The following is a 15,192-nucleotide window of genomic DNA, read 5'->3' as shown; positions in this document are numbered from 1 at the left end:
GTGCACGATATATCGGCCGCCAATATAATATCGGCCGATATGGTAATTTTTTTAACACATCCGTATCGGTCTGATGTCAAATTATACATAAATTATAATTTTTTTCTTCTGAAAATCTGATGACGGTCATATTTTGCACACAGGTAAAGGTGCCCAATATCAGTCATTTCGGAAAATAAATCACAAAGTAAAAAAAAAAAAAAAAAAAAAAAAAAAGTGTTTTGGAAAATAGTTCTTTATTTGATTATCATAAAAATTTGTTTTCTATACAGAGATATCAACATCGGTTAATATCTGTATCGGCCATAACAGCGATATTAATATCGGCCACAATTTTCACATCATGTGAATCACTAAGGAAAATAATTCTATATAAAAAGGAAACATGTCACCGCCAAGCCTTTGGGCCAATCAGTATCAAGATATAACTTCCATACAGACAGATGGACGAACATAGGCCAATCCATAATCCCTCCCTGCCTTCACTGGAGGACAATCACATTTAATGACCCGAGCAGTGATGGCTGCTAACCTTTCAAACCTCTGCATGGAGAGCGCCAGGGTTTTGTTGAGCTCCTCGATGATGCGGCTGGGCGCATGCAAGCTGCCGTACTGAAGCTGAAACGGGTGACCGTGGCTCTGGTGAAGACTGGATAGAGCGGCGAGCTGAGAGGGCAGCAAGGTGCCGTGATATGGGGGCATGCCCTGGGGGGGCCCGCACTTTTGGGAGAGGCCGCAGAGGGAATTGGGGGGCGGAGAAGGGGAGTCCAGCCCCCCTGGAGGCACACAAATCATCACTTTCTTGGGAGGCAGAGGTGGAGAGTGCTTTCCCCCGGGCATACAGGGCAACTTCATCGGCTGGCAAGAATCTAGGAAGGGAAGAAAAAAAAAAAAAAAAAAAAAAGGTATAACAGGACAGAAAGAAGGATTTATCGGTTAACATATACTATATTGCATCAATGCAGACAGATAAACAGCTCATGTACAATCAGACATGGCTCAGAAGTAAGCGCAGGGTGGTGGGAATTAGGCCAGGGTAATGTAACTTCCCTCTGACTGACAGATTGACAATGACAGAGAGAGCCCAGCTGACATAACAACAGAGGAATTTAATGAGACTACTCTAATCCTGTGCACACGTGTGGCAACGCAGGTAAGAGTTTAAAGCAACAGCAGTCACGGCTCACTTTTCAAAACAAGTACTGTGCATAGTAAGTAGGGCACAACACATTCTGTATATTGGTTTGGAGAAAGGGAAACTGAGCATTTACTCAGACCACTAACCTGTGCTATGGTTTGGGATCCTAGAGAAAGGTTTTGGAGGGAGAGCCGGAGGCTGTTTGTGGTAATGCGGCGGCTTGGCGGGGATATCCTGAAGGTCCCCTGAGTAGGTGACAGATTTCTTGACGGGCAGGACCATAGATGACTTAATAGAGGGCTCCTGAGTGCAGACTCCGCCGTCCATCGAGGATCGGAACTCAAAGGTTGCTAAACACAAAAAAGTAACAATCTGAAAATGTGTTTGACTGCACAAGAAAAAAAAAAAAAAAAAAAAAAAAAAAAAAAAAAAAGTTCACCAGAAGACCATTTGAACAAAGTTGAAAATGAACTCTTGGTGCTGGGTTTTGAAACAATGCAGAAGGGGTGATGCAGAAAGCTAAGACTGTTTAACGACCCAAGAGCCTTTTATCAGCACGAAGCAGACCACGGAACAGTGTCAGCCAAACAGTTTGACAGAACTTTTGCTTTTTAATTCTTCAACAGCGCTGAGCCATTTGATGGTTTTTGCATGATCACATTTTAAGGCTGACAGTGCGATTCACAACGCTGCTCACATATTCTGACAAACAATGAGTGGGAGCTTTCCCCCATTCCTACATTTCATATTGACTGCCATTTTAAAACAGACAACCACAATAATGCTTATCCCTGTATAATTTGGAAAGAAATGTTTTTTGGGGGCTTTTTTAACATTCAAGGCATTATTGTAACCAGCTGTCATACAGAAAGCTTTAAAAAGGCCCTCTTTTTGAAGCATCTTCATGAGGAAAGATGTAATGCATCTTTAAATTTAGCCGTTAAAATGGCGGACTAGTGATAGGGTTTGGCCTGGCGTGTGCCACATTCAATCCAGGAACTCAAGAGTGCCAGTCAAAGACCGCGACCAGATAAAGCCGATTACAATCCAACAGCCAATCAGATGAAAGTTGAACACATTTTTGCCAACATGGGATTTCTTTTCTTTTTAATATAGTTCTATTTTTGGATCCAATTCTATTTTGAGCACAACAAAGTGAATTGTGTGGTGTATCTATACATCAAGGGATGTCAGTGCTAATAAAACATTACAGCTTTAATAGAAACTGTTTGCTTAGCATGGATAAAAATAACCACTGCTGATCTATCAAGCTGTGCGCACAAGCTTTTTATTATTATGGAAACAAGGTTGTCACTGGGCAGGAGAATTGAGCACATCTGGCCTAATTAATATGCATTGTAAGGAGTGGTACAATTATTGTGCAAAAATAGAAGAAGAGGTAGATATTTTGTTTATCAGTTTTGACTAATTAACTGAGCTGGACAGCGTCTGTCAGCTTAAGGTGCACATGGTAGTTTAAACCCAAGAGTGGCTAGCATTCTATAAATACAATATACTATTTATAATTGTACTTGATTTAGGTATGTTTGTAAGAGATTTGAGACAGCCGTCTTCTTATTTTTGAACAATGTCCCAAAAGCTCAATTTGTAAAACAATAAAATATGCCACACATTTTCCTCATTTGCTCTGTTCACATCTTGGCAATAGTTAATGGACTTTCTTAGCTTCACCAACTTTGTTTTTAAATGTCCCGAGGCATGGAGTACCCTGCTGTCAGACTTAAATATCCTCTCCAGCTTTGAATATGGGGCGTCTAAGGCACATCAAATCAAGATCAAAGAGTTTATAAAACCATACTAAATTTCAATAATGAAAGATTATACCACTAGTTGCCCCGTGCCAAATCTTGAAGAGTGCACTTCAAAGACTACTGATTAATGAAGAGATGAATAACTTTATAATTTTCCAGCTGTGTTAAATCAGACTGATTTTATAACATTAGCTCACCTTTTTCAAAGATCTCTTTAAGCACTCCTCTCTTGATCAGCTCATCTCTGCTCTGTCGCATCGACATCTTCCTTTCCAAAGCTGAGGGGGTAAAGGAGAATAATGTTAAAGTAATTTTCATATTTGTCAAACCATTCAATAACACAAAAGCGAAACTGAAAAAGATCTCCAAATCCCCGGGCAAAATAGTTTGCAATCACTAGCCATGGTTTTTAGTAGATTTTGGGTGATACTGGCAATACCTAGCAGTCTGTGAGGGACTTTAAAGATAGCAGTGCATTTGTTCTTGTTCAGTTGTATTGGTCGGTTCAAAAAAATAAATAAAATAAAAAGTTAATGTTTGTTAACTCTCTTGAGTTTTGTTGTTGAAAACATGTGATATGGCAGGCATTTTTCTATATTTTTCTTATTGTCAACAAATCCCATGAAAAGACCAAAACTAATGATGCAATAGTCTATTCTTTCAGTGGCACTCAGCCCCAAACCCATTTGTTCCAACTGAATATGTAAACCTTCGTTTAGGTCGTTCAGACAAAAGTAAGTAGGGCATTTCTTGGGGACTAGTTTCAGCTGTGGATTAATACATATTTGGTAAACTATTGAGTATTTATAGCAGCGGCACAGTGTGTTTTACAGAAACTGAACTGCAGTGTCCATGTTCATTGTAATGAGGTCATATGTCACCCAGTGCAACAATGGGACTCATTGAGTTTCTAATAGGTTTTGGACAACAATACAGGTATATAGGGTATAAAACGTATCAGGCTTTATCTACACAGTAGTAGTTAGGATCAATTCATTGTTGGGTTGTCTTTTTATGACTATCACCAAACTTATTCTTTAAGTAAATGCATTTGTTTACTTATTTACCTGAACACTACTGTATCACCAGTATATTAATGGTCTTTCTGTACATTTATGTGTAACTGTACATATGAATTCTAAACGTCAGTTAAGAGACCAGTAGTGTTAAAAATGCTGCATTTTGTTGTAAAGATAATCTGTAACTGTGACTTCACTTATAACCACCTAAAGCTACAACATGAGATCTTTACTAACAAAAGAGATGGAGGATGGAGAGGAAGGATGGAGAAGATTTTCCAAAAACACTTCTCACTATAATGCATTATGCACACGTTAACATGTCCCATTGCTCCTGCTTCTATTTTAAGGCTTCAAAAGTTAAGGATCTTAACCTCTTCTGACTATCAGTAGGCTGAACAAAAGCAGTTTAAAGAAAAAATAAAAAAAGAATCATGTTAGTAATTTCAAATTCTACCCCTGCATAGAAACAAATTAAGAATGTGAAATGAGGATCAGCAGCACTTGAGAACACTGCGCAGGAATCTCCCTGCAGGGCTCTGTAGCTCCTGCTTAAGAGGGAGCTCACAGATTGTGCCATGTGCGCTTTACATATGACCCAGGAGTCCTGTCCCAGCTCCATCAGGGGCGGTGTGTTCAATGCTAATACATCCTCAGTGTGGATTCATGAAAAAACTGACAGCTTGACCTCTCTTTTCCTTGCCCTTAGTCACAACACAGTGGATTTAAAAGCAACTGCTGAGAGTCCAAAATTAAAAAAACACAAATGAGAGCCATACAAATGTCAGACGAGCAGGCCTCCGGGGCAGAAATTTAAATCCTCAGTGCTTCAGTGTTCGAAAAAAATCCCCAGCAGAGTGAGTTATCATCAAACAGTATGCTCCATTAGGAGTTCCTCCAGGATACCAGATGTTTAATATCACTCAATCCTTCAAAGGTTTTGGGGCATTTTAGGCCTTTATTTATATTAGGATAGCTGAAGACAAAAAAGGGTAGAGAGAGGGGCGGCCTCTTGCTCACCCAGTAAGAGCGTGCGCGCCATGTAGGCCGAGTCCTTTGCAGCACCGTGGGTTCGAATCCGACCTTCTGCCCTTTGCTGCATGTCATCCCCCATCTTTCTCCCCCTTTCCTGTCTATCCACTGTCACTATCTAATAAAGGGAAAAGCCCCCCAAAAAAATAATCTTAAAAAAGGGGAGCGAGAGGGGGAATGACATGCAGCAAAGGGCCCCAGGTCAGAGTCAAACCTGTGGCCACTGCGTCGAGGAGTAAACCTCTATATATGGGCACCTGCTCTACCAGGTGAGCTACCCAGGCACCCTTCAAACGTTTTTTAATAAAAGCCTGTTCAAGATCAGCTTCAAGCCAGGAATTAGTTAAGCATCAAAACATTTGTTTGGGAAAAATATGTGACCAAAATATTACCAATGTGTCACACAAAGAATCATCTTCACTGGTGAAGAGTGTGAAATGAAAGGAAATTGTGCCGTTTGTAGATGCAACTTGGGATGCTAATGCAAGCAACTCCATCAAAATGTGATTTTCTTTTCCGCACAGACACAGCAAAATTAAATATTAAATATTATAGAGGAATGTTTCTAAACTGAGAGCAAATGCAGCCCAATCACTACATTGTTTCCCACAAAGCAAGCAGGCATCACGTTTCACTTCTTTCTACCTGCGCAGTCACACGACAGAAAAGGGAGAGGTTTCTATTAATGTCTGCCACATGAGCAGTACATGGTTAATGAGAAAAGTGAACCTTGTAGTGCTCTGAAATTGTAATCAGTACTAGGATATCTCTGCACCGTGGCAGCCAAATTTCATAAAACTCCCACAAGCTTCTATTTATGAGAAGCAACGACTTCTTCTGTTAGTGGTTTTGAATACTGTCAATATCTAAGAATTTTTTAGGATGTACATCATTAGAACACAAAATGTTACAACACTATGTCAGCCTCTCTACCATCCCTTTTCATTAAATACAATTCCTTCAACAACACTTCATTCCGGCACCTTGCATGAAGTCAGTTTAAATTAGACGTTACCATCCATGTTATGAGTTATTTGGGGAAAAAAAAAAAAAAAAAAAGAGTTGGGTGACAGACACATGGTCATAAAAATGACAAATCTCTTTAAAAACATCAGCACCAACTCTTTGCCAGAGTAGGTAAACCCAGGGCAATAGGTTGACGCATGGCTGGCGGTGCTGTAATAGGTTTAGGGATTATATTGCCGTTTCATCCAAAATGAAGAGTAATTACTCAAAGCTTCATGACATAACTGCTTTGCCATGGGATGTGCACAGTTACGTAACACCATTAACTCAAAGCCTTTGTGAGGATATGTCTTCAGATTGACAGATACTGTGTGCTCATGAAACAAAAGAAGAAATAGTTTAAATGGACACCACAGACGGCCAAGCATTGAGTCAGGAGTTAAAACACTGGCTAGTCTTACAAAAAAAAAATTTAATATTTAGTGAATACATTAATATTGTGGAATTTCATGTTCATTTCATCAGAAAAGTCCTGGGAGAGCCATAGAGAAAAAGACATTCAGTGTGGATAAATAAAAACTGCTACTCTCACCAAATATTTAACTTTGATCCAGAGTATGATTGACTGGATCACCAGAATGGCAAATCATAAGCTGTACATTTGAAATAAAGGTCTATTACTTACATCTATTAAGTACATAAAGTGTAGCGCTGAGGTACACTAATTGAAACATGCAACATACTTTATTAAAGGCCTATCAATACCAAAGAACGCAATGCAATCTTTCATATCAGTGTAAGAAAAGCACAAGCTGTCCTCTAAATCCCTTCGAATATCAACCGAGTTTTATTTTGGACGGTCCACCACGGGCCCAAGTGGTGTCCAACGCTGCAGCCACACAAGCTGTACCAAGATGAGAAGATTAGATGCCTATCGGGGAGACTCAGCTGAGAGCATATTAAATGAAAGTGGCATATCTTAGTACAGCCAGTATTGATCTGGGAACACAACACTTAATTTTTCAGAGAAATATATATTCCACTGAGAAGTGACCCAGATAGTCGGAAACATCCTACCAACCCCGAGGCTCAGTAGCTCAAAGTGGAGGCTTTTACCGACGCAATTCTCTCAGCCGGAGCCTCACAAAAACTGTATTAAAACTTTCATGGAGTCTTTTATCAGTGAAAAGCTTAAGTGTTAAGGCTCACACGTCAGAAGCTTGGATGTGGCTAAACCAGGCATTGATACATGCATACAAAGGATACAGCAGGTTTGTAATGTGACATTGGTTTTTCCTCTCCATGTCGCATAAGATCAATGGACAGGTAGGAAATCTGTGATGATTTTTAGTTAAAAAATATGCCATTAAACAGCAGGAATATTGCATTTAGATTACTGCTGTTAATAAGGAAATGCCAACTAATTGGATTAAAAATAAAAATGAAGATGAAGAAGCATGTTCTTTTGATGAATCTCTAGTGAGATCTCTTTGTGATACAAGCTCGCTGTGAGAATATACTGAGCACGATAAGACCGCATGATAAGACGTTCCAACTGTCAGGCCCTCCCTCCCTCCTTCCTTCCTGAGGTGAAGAGTACAGTATCCAGAGCCAGCCTTCATCTGCTTAATATCACAACACATTCATAATCCTCTACTGTGCTCAGTGTCCAATTATCTACGACAACATCTGCATGCCCAGTGGCTGGTCTGCTCCCCGCTGGCACAGGAAACATAATCAACAGTAAGGCAGCACTGACAACCGCAGAGACAAGAAGCATGGATCACAGCAGCACAGCAGGAATGGCGACATCGTCTCTAATGAGATTAATATTGCGACAATATTGTAGGGTTGACAATTGGTGCTTTAACAAAATAGTTTCACAATTAGATTTGAGATAAATAATCATCAATAATGTGAATATAATGATTAATTAGTAAAAGGCAAATAATAGAACAGCTAGAACAGTCTAGTAAGTTCAGAAAATTACATCACTTATTGTACTGTAATGCAGCCTGTAAAACCAGGAAAAGACAACACTTACCACAGAACGATATCTAAAATGTAAGACGATATCTAGTCTCATATCACGATATCGATATATTGCCCAGCCCTAAAAGTACAGCACATTTTCCCAGTCCAAGTATTGTTCCTAATAATGTGGCAGCAGCAGCTTTCTTATAGTTGTTCAAATGAGGTCATCCCATTCCAGGCTTTAAAGTGAGTAAATCAATTTAAAAAAAGATTTTTTTAGCATTGATACATTTAAATGAGGCCAAATGCACAGCTGCATGTGTAATTTTTTTCATTTTAAAAACACAAACCAATAGTGGGGCTACAGGTCAACCAAAGTCAATACAGTGTCCTGGTTGAGGGGAGCTTGATGTTTCTTGTATTAAATCAAAAAACAAGAGATTCAGTCTCATAAAAGATGTGCTGTCACAAGTTTTCCTTTAATGGATTGTGGGTGCACAATTGGATTAAAGAAAAGTCTTTAAAGCAGCTCTGTCGGTTCATCACTAGTAGCGACCCCTTTCACATTACACACGTGTAGTCATTTGAGCCATTGTTTATATCAAAGTATTGGTCAGTGCAGCTTTCAATCCCCATTTAAGTGCAATGGTCCATGTGTTGACCGCAAACCCCTGAGCCACCTCCTGTCATTTGAATTTACTACACTGGCTTACACTTGTCTTGACTTCTACTCTTCCACTGCCGGCTGCACGAGTGCAGGCCACATTCCTCGTTTGGGGCTTTAGAAGTCATGTTCACGCTTCTTGCTGAAATTGATGTGACAGTGCGCTGTTGTAGTGGCGTCACGGTGGCTGAAGAACCTGCCTGAGCATCGGAGCTACTTGCAAGACTGCACACCGCCTACAGCTTGAAACAATGAAACAAATTACCACTTAGAGGCCGCTCCATCGAGACATGCTGGTGGGCCATAATGCACCAGAATGCTGCTATCAAAAAGGATTGAACAAAACAATAGTAGCAAAAGAATTATTTGGAGTAGCATTATGCATACAAAACAAGTGGATAACAAAAGCGATGAAGAGAGCTTTTTTTCCCCCACTCAACTCCACTGTGCATTAACACCATTGTAAAAAATCTTTTGTTGCTCAGCTCTTCCTGGTTGTCTTTCGCCACAACAGGGGAGAGGCTGTTATCATAGAGCATACATGATTGCGCCAATGAACAGAAAACATCTACATGATTGTTTCACCAAGTACACACTCGCTATTAAAATACAGTAAAATGTCAAAAAGTCAAGCATCTAAAGCTAAAAAATAGATTTCATCAGCAGAAGTGCCAGGGCACAAACAAACTACAGCCAAACAGCACCCTGGGAAGAATAACAGGCAAATCCTAGCTGAATGGTCTGAATATCAACCAAAAATTACAAAATGAATGTTTTGTACTAGTGGGAAGTGACGGAGATGACAAGATATCACATTAGTGATCACATAAGAGACTGACATGATCTGCGGTGAGAGAGCAATGAGGCAGCCGCAGCGATAATGATCAAATCAGCCAGAGGACGGATTCATTCACAACTGGAAGATAAAACTGAATCAGAACATCCTGTCCTGTTCAGACCGGATTCAGGTCTCTGTGCAATAGCTCATCGTCTACACAAGCAAGAACTCTGCTTCCAACTCTACAAGATGCGGTCTGACAGTGTCTCCTCCTGTCCACCAGGCTGACGGTAGAATTCAGGATGTGTCAGCCGAGGGAAATAAATACAGCCACATCTGAAGAGAGCATGTCCTTCACTCGCCCCTGACAACGTCTGGCCTGCAAGATCAAAAGGAACTCTAAAGAGACCTCAAAACATGAAACTCCAACGCTGCACTTTTACACAACCAATTTGCAGTGTTTTCAATAACCCTGGAAACTGAAACGTGGAACTTTTTTTCTTTTGGCCAAATGATATAAACTAACTTTCTTCCCAACAACCAGACCGGGTATAACATAGTATTGTTTATGATACACTTGGCACTTGCGTGTGGATTTTTTGTGCTTCTATTAACATACATGTAGAATTAAAAAAAGAATGTCTAGTACCAGCTGAGGTCTGCTTGAACTTCTCACTCTTCTTCTTCCTCCATTTCCATGGCTTGAGGAGGCGTCCCAGAGTGGCAAACTTGCTCCGATGACGGATGGGTGGAGTGTGAGTGCCGGAGAGCAAGGACTCAGAACGCATGGCGGCCAGCCTCTCTCCTTCCTCAGCTGTAAAGGAATACAAAGAGGAAAAGAAAAACAGGGTCTAGTTTAGGTGAGGATTTCAGAAGAGGCGATATTTTGGAAATCATGCAGGAGAGCAGTGAATGCAGTTGACATGTTTGCTTACAAAAGATCCAAGCAGTAAGAAGCTGTGCCAAGTGGCCTCCTGAATTCCCTCCTAACTGAATGAGGTTGGGAGAGGATAAACAAACCTGCATATCAGATATTATTACACACATGGTGCTCCGAGTCTAAACAGTTTGACGCTGCATCACACTCAGTGGCTGGCATTAGCTTGCCAAAAACACACTAAACAGACTGATAAGCACCTCATTAAGGGGAAATCTTTCTACTCCTCATCAAATATTCACAAGGCCCAGTGCGTTAGACTTTTACATACCGTTGGATATCAAAAGCCAAGAATGTTAAGCATTTTATTCTAACACGAAATATTAAATGAAAAGTGACGTTAGGTTTTAAAAGATGCTGCAATCCAAGACTACAAACAACCCCACTTACAAAACACTAAGCACCAGGGCACACACAAATGTGGCAAAAGTTGCCATGTGCTGAATGTAACTGAATGTAAGGTTTTAGCTGCAGAGGTATGATCATAAAGAGGTGTTCAAAGTGAAATTTCTGTCTTCCAACAGACTCACCATCATAAGGACAGAGCTAAAAAAAAAAAAAAAAAAAAATGTGATGTGCATTTAGATATACCCAGCTCTTTAGTCTCCTCACCAATGTACTCAAAACTAATGTAACACAGACAGACATTTAAGTAATAGTCTTTCAAAAGCAATATATAGGAAGTAAAATGCCCGGACAGTCAAACTGTTAAATGCAACCAACTTGCAAGAACAGAAGACCAGCAAATTATTCACTAAAAACAACAACTTATTCTCACCTAAATTAGAACAGCACTCACAGGATCATACAAATGTTTCAAATTTCTGAATGTAATTTACCGTCTGTGTCTTCTGGGTAGCAGTTCATTTCCATACAGTATAAGATCAACTTGAAGGGACTTCATATTTGCTCGAGATGGGTAATCCATCATGTCTGCTTTTTTTTTTTTCTAACTTACATCATCATTTGCAAAGATAGCATGGGTCTTGCATTGCCAGACGTCAAGATGTCTGGCACTGTCGGAGCAACTATAACCGATAACAGTGAGAGCAGAGGACATAACGCCTCAGATCACTGCAGAATGAATTGACCAAATGGCTGGTTCTCCAAAAACAGAAACACAGAAGAGGTCACATTTTCATGACTGGGTCAGCATGTATGAGGTGACTTCTAGCACAGCGTGTTGTCAGTTGTCAGTGTCACCACATTGCGTCAGATCGTCACCCATGACATGCTGTCAGGGAATGTGCTGGTGGCTCGTTTTCTGAATAACTACGTCGCATTCACGATGTTTGCCAACACGGACATATTACTTTGCAGGCCAAGTCTCCTCCCCAGGGATATGGGACAGCAGGATAATTAATGTGACATTAATGCAGTGGAAATCAGTCCCGCGGACCATCAATTGAATGCTCTGGTGCCTCAGAGCCAACCATCTTAGAATTCCTGCCACCAAACTACTGTATAAATAGCTTTACAGTCGATGCTAATTAATTAGGAGGTCCGAAAGCTAGATAAAGGCAAGAAAAAAAAAGAACCAAACCGCTGAGTAACATCCAACAGCTTCTCACAGTAGGATAGAGAGGATGATGACACTTTCATTAACTTCAATAAAATAAAATACTTACAAACTGAACATCAGTTCACAACATCAAACACTTCTTTATAGGCCTCTAGACATCCCTGAAATATATATTATATTGACAAATGAAGCAAGCTTTTGATTTTTGGTGCATTCTGTGAAGATGAAGGATCTGTATATTGTCTACCCAAAGGGCTGTGTGTGTCTGTCTGTCTGTATTGGTGCTGTGTTTAATGCTACCCAATTTTTCTTTTACTGAACCATTTCCAGGCAGAAAATAAAGAACCAGAATGTCTACAATTTAAGTGCATGGTGATGTAATTAAACCCAATCTTCTCAAGCCCAATCTGCTTGATGAGAACATCCTCTTCCAAGTATCTAGGGTGATTAAAATGGTGGGTTTCTTTCTTTATTTTTTTAAAAAAAGGTAAGTGATCATTTCATGACATCAGGCACATACTACCCCATCTTCACAGTGTTCACCTACGTTCTCCACTACTCTCTCTCTCTCTCTCTCTCTCTCTCTCTCTCTCTCTCTCTCTCTCTCTCTCTCTCTCTCTCTCTCTCTCTCTCACACACACACACACACACACACACACACACACACACACACACACACACACACACACACACACACACTTAATTAAAAACACTTGTTTGTATACCAAGATGGCTACTGGATGGCTAAGTGACGATGCAATGACGCTGAACTGGAAATGGCTTTGTGCATACAGCCTGCACAGTTCCATTCCATTTTAATAACATCCATATGCTAAATTAGGGTAAGACATACCTCAGCTTCCCCCATAATAAGACTAATTCATAAAATGTTTTTTGTGTGTGATGCAAACCAACAAAGTAGCAATTTAAGAAGTTCTGATCCAGTCAGACGCACTTTCCACAACAGCAACAGCGAATCACAGTCGCTTTGTGTTAAAAGGTAGCCTATATATATACACTGACCAACTTCAAATTGTAACTACAGAATATTATCACACAAGCGGACACATCAAGGAAACGCAAAGCACATTCGTTGAGCGTCTGGTGTGGATGTAAAACACTTAGCAGCCCAGAAGCATGGCCCCAGATAATGAGAGGAGTAGCCCATATATCCTGGATGGCAGTACCGCAAGGCTACCGTGGGCGAAACCGTACACAAGGCTCGAGCCTGCAGGCTACTCACCGTCCCGTGTGTCGTTCCCGCGACTGCAATTGCTGCAGATGTGCTTTATCTCTTTCCCGATGTGACAGTGGATCGTAAAGGGCATGTTATTGTTGTGGTGCGGATGCTGGTCGTGCCCTTTCTTGTTGCTGAGAGACATTATTTTGACCAGGCTGAACGCCTTTTTCTTCGGTTTCTCCACCGCCACGGGCGTTTCTCGGCACCCCGTGGTAAACCAAGTGCCGTGCATGATGGTGGGCGCTGGATCCACCGTCGGGTAATTAGCCGTCCTGAACATCGCGGACGCGAAAACGGAGCACGGTGGTGGATTTAAATTAAAGGGCCATCAACTGAGTCCTACCTGACCTGAACAGTAGCAGCTTTCATCGATCCCAAATCAGCCGCTTCTCTCTCCTGCGTTCCCACACATTTACCTAACACATTTACCTGAGTTCCCAATAATGTGCAGCTATTTGGTTACGCAATGCAAAAAAAGAGCCCTGCTGCCAGATTTAAGTAAGCTAATAATAAAATATCGGGTGAGCAGCGAACAGCAGCGACTACCTCTCCCTCCCAGCGCTGTAGACTGCAGTCGGTTGTAGCTAATCCACGATTAGTGGAGCTGATCAGTGAACGCCTGTGATTGGCTGCACGGTGCGCTCCTCCAATAGGCCAGTGTGGACGGAGGAAAAGTTGCTCGTCTGATAATAGAATTCCAATTTTTTTTTTTAGCAAGTTACCTTGTGTGACAGACCATTTCTGTAACAGTACAAAAACATAAAGAGCATCATATTTGCAAAAATAGTGAGTTATGGTGTTTTTGGTCTAATCAACAAATCTATTATTTATTCAGAAGAGTGCAATAATGAATGCAATCTAATATGAAAGACTGACTCTAAGTTTATAAAAATAAAATAAATAGTCCAATCAAGGGAATAGAGCCAAACATTAGACAATTGCGCACTGATTTCCTTAGAAAGGTCATTGTAGTACTGTATAACATTGTATATCTTGACTTCAGACTTGTGTGACTACAGCAAGTGCTATACAATGAAGGGGACTGGACCGAATGTGAAAGCTCGAAGAATAACAGAATGTGGTACCTCAAAGCTAATATGTAGATTTTGAGTTGCCAACAATAATAGATTATTTTCTGTCTGAAAGGAAGGAAATGAACTATGCATGTTACCATGTCAGCGATGCCAGTCAGGTGCGCAAAACACTTGATAAAAATGAGATGGTCTACTGTGATACAAAAACAAAAAAACATACTGAGGTCAAATTTTGTATCTACGGTTAAAATGAAATCACATTATTTACTACACTAAAGGATAACAAATTAGGAGTATGTCCTCCACATTTATCCACCCCTCTTACAGATGCAAACAAGGCCAAAAAGAAAGTGCAAGAGGCAACAGAGGTGAATGCAAAAATTACATCATATATTTAATTTGGGCATAATAACAGACAAAAACTCAACGAATTTAAAATCAAAGAAAGGAAACACAGCAAAGGGACCATAATCAGTTATCAGAAAGCCCAATACTTCAAATGAAAGAGCTTAGCCTCAAGTAACAGCAAAGCATTAAATATTAACATCACAAATTCCAAACAGCAACTCGGTTGATCCCTGAAGTTACTGAGCACATTTTCGGGGTAATTGATAACATTAATGGCCAGTTAATGAGGCGTTAATTATGGAAATGATAAAGGACCCCACGGTATTTCCAATGACGTTTCCTACAGAGCAGTGAATGGTCGTGAGCTGGGGAGTATCTTTGATGTTCCTTCAATGAGCTGCAGCTTATTCCAGTCAAACATCAAGACATCAAAGCATTCTCTAAAATTAGGGGCACAGGCACTTGATTTACTCCCACAACGGTGCAATGCAGCAGCTGCCCTCAGTTGCCTCTTTTTCGGTGCAAAGTTTCACACTTTTGCATTCATGTGTGTTAAAGTTAAACATTGAACACTGAAAAACATTTTGCAACAAAGAGTCTGAGGTTAACGGATAAAGGGGCGAAAGTCTTTGCCATGCACAAAGTAGATAATATTGCAGCAAAGTGTGACTCTGTACAGTATGTGTGTGTTTGTGAAAAAAGAATAAGAGGCTTTAAACACTCAAGAAATGTATGTTGATGTCTTTCTGCACTGCTAGTTTCATAAAC

The 15,192-nt window shown here is 40.4% G+C and overlaps 1 protein-coding gene across 6 annotated transcripts in view; it reads right to left on the bottom strand.

Annotated features, from left to right (window-relative positions):
- The window catches only part of LOC114565322 (phosphatase and actin regulator 1), a 44,099-nt gene that overhangs the window by 11,958 nt on the left and 16,949 nt on the right, over positions 1 to 15,192 (bottom strand). For 2 of the 6 annotated variants that reach the window (XM_028593308.1, XM_028593307.1), the window contains exons 1-5: positions 13,046 to 13,641; positions 9,993 to 10,157; positions 3,108 to 3,188; positions 1,285 to 1,488; positions 533 to 869 (exon numbers count right to left, since the gene is read on the bottom strand). In XM_028593308.1, coding sequence (XP_028449109.1) covers positions 533 to 869; positions 1,285 to 1,488; positions 3,108 to 3,188; positions 9,993 to 10,157; positions 13,046 to 13,322 — 1,064 coding nt within the window. In that variant the 5' untranslated portion in view covers positions 13,323 to 13,641. Of the gene's footprint in view, positions 1 to 532; positions 870 to 1,284; positions 1,489 to 3,107; positions 3,189 to 9,992; positions 10,158 to 10,278; positions 10,334 to 13,045; positions 13,657 to 15,192 lie in introns of those variants that run through there. The other 4 variants (XM_028593311.1, XM_028593312.1, XM_028593310.1 and 1 more) reach the window with 4 other exon arrangements.

Source organism: Perca flavescens, chromosome 12 (genome assembly GCF_004354835.1).
Source record: "Perca flavescens isolate YP-PL-M2 chromosome 12, PFLA_1.0, whole genome shotgun sequence".
In the NCBI taxonomy this organism is placed as follows: Eukaryota; Metazoa; Chordata; class Actinopteri; order Perciformes; family Percidae; genus Perca; species Perca flavescens.
The sequence above is the reverse complement of the archived record's forward strand: the minus strand, read 5'-3'. Positions and strand labels throughout refer to the sequence as shown.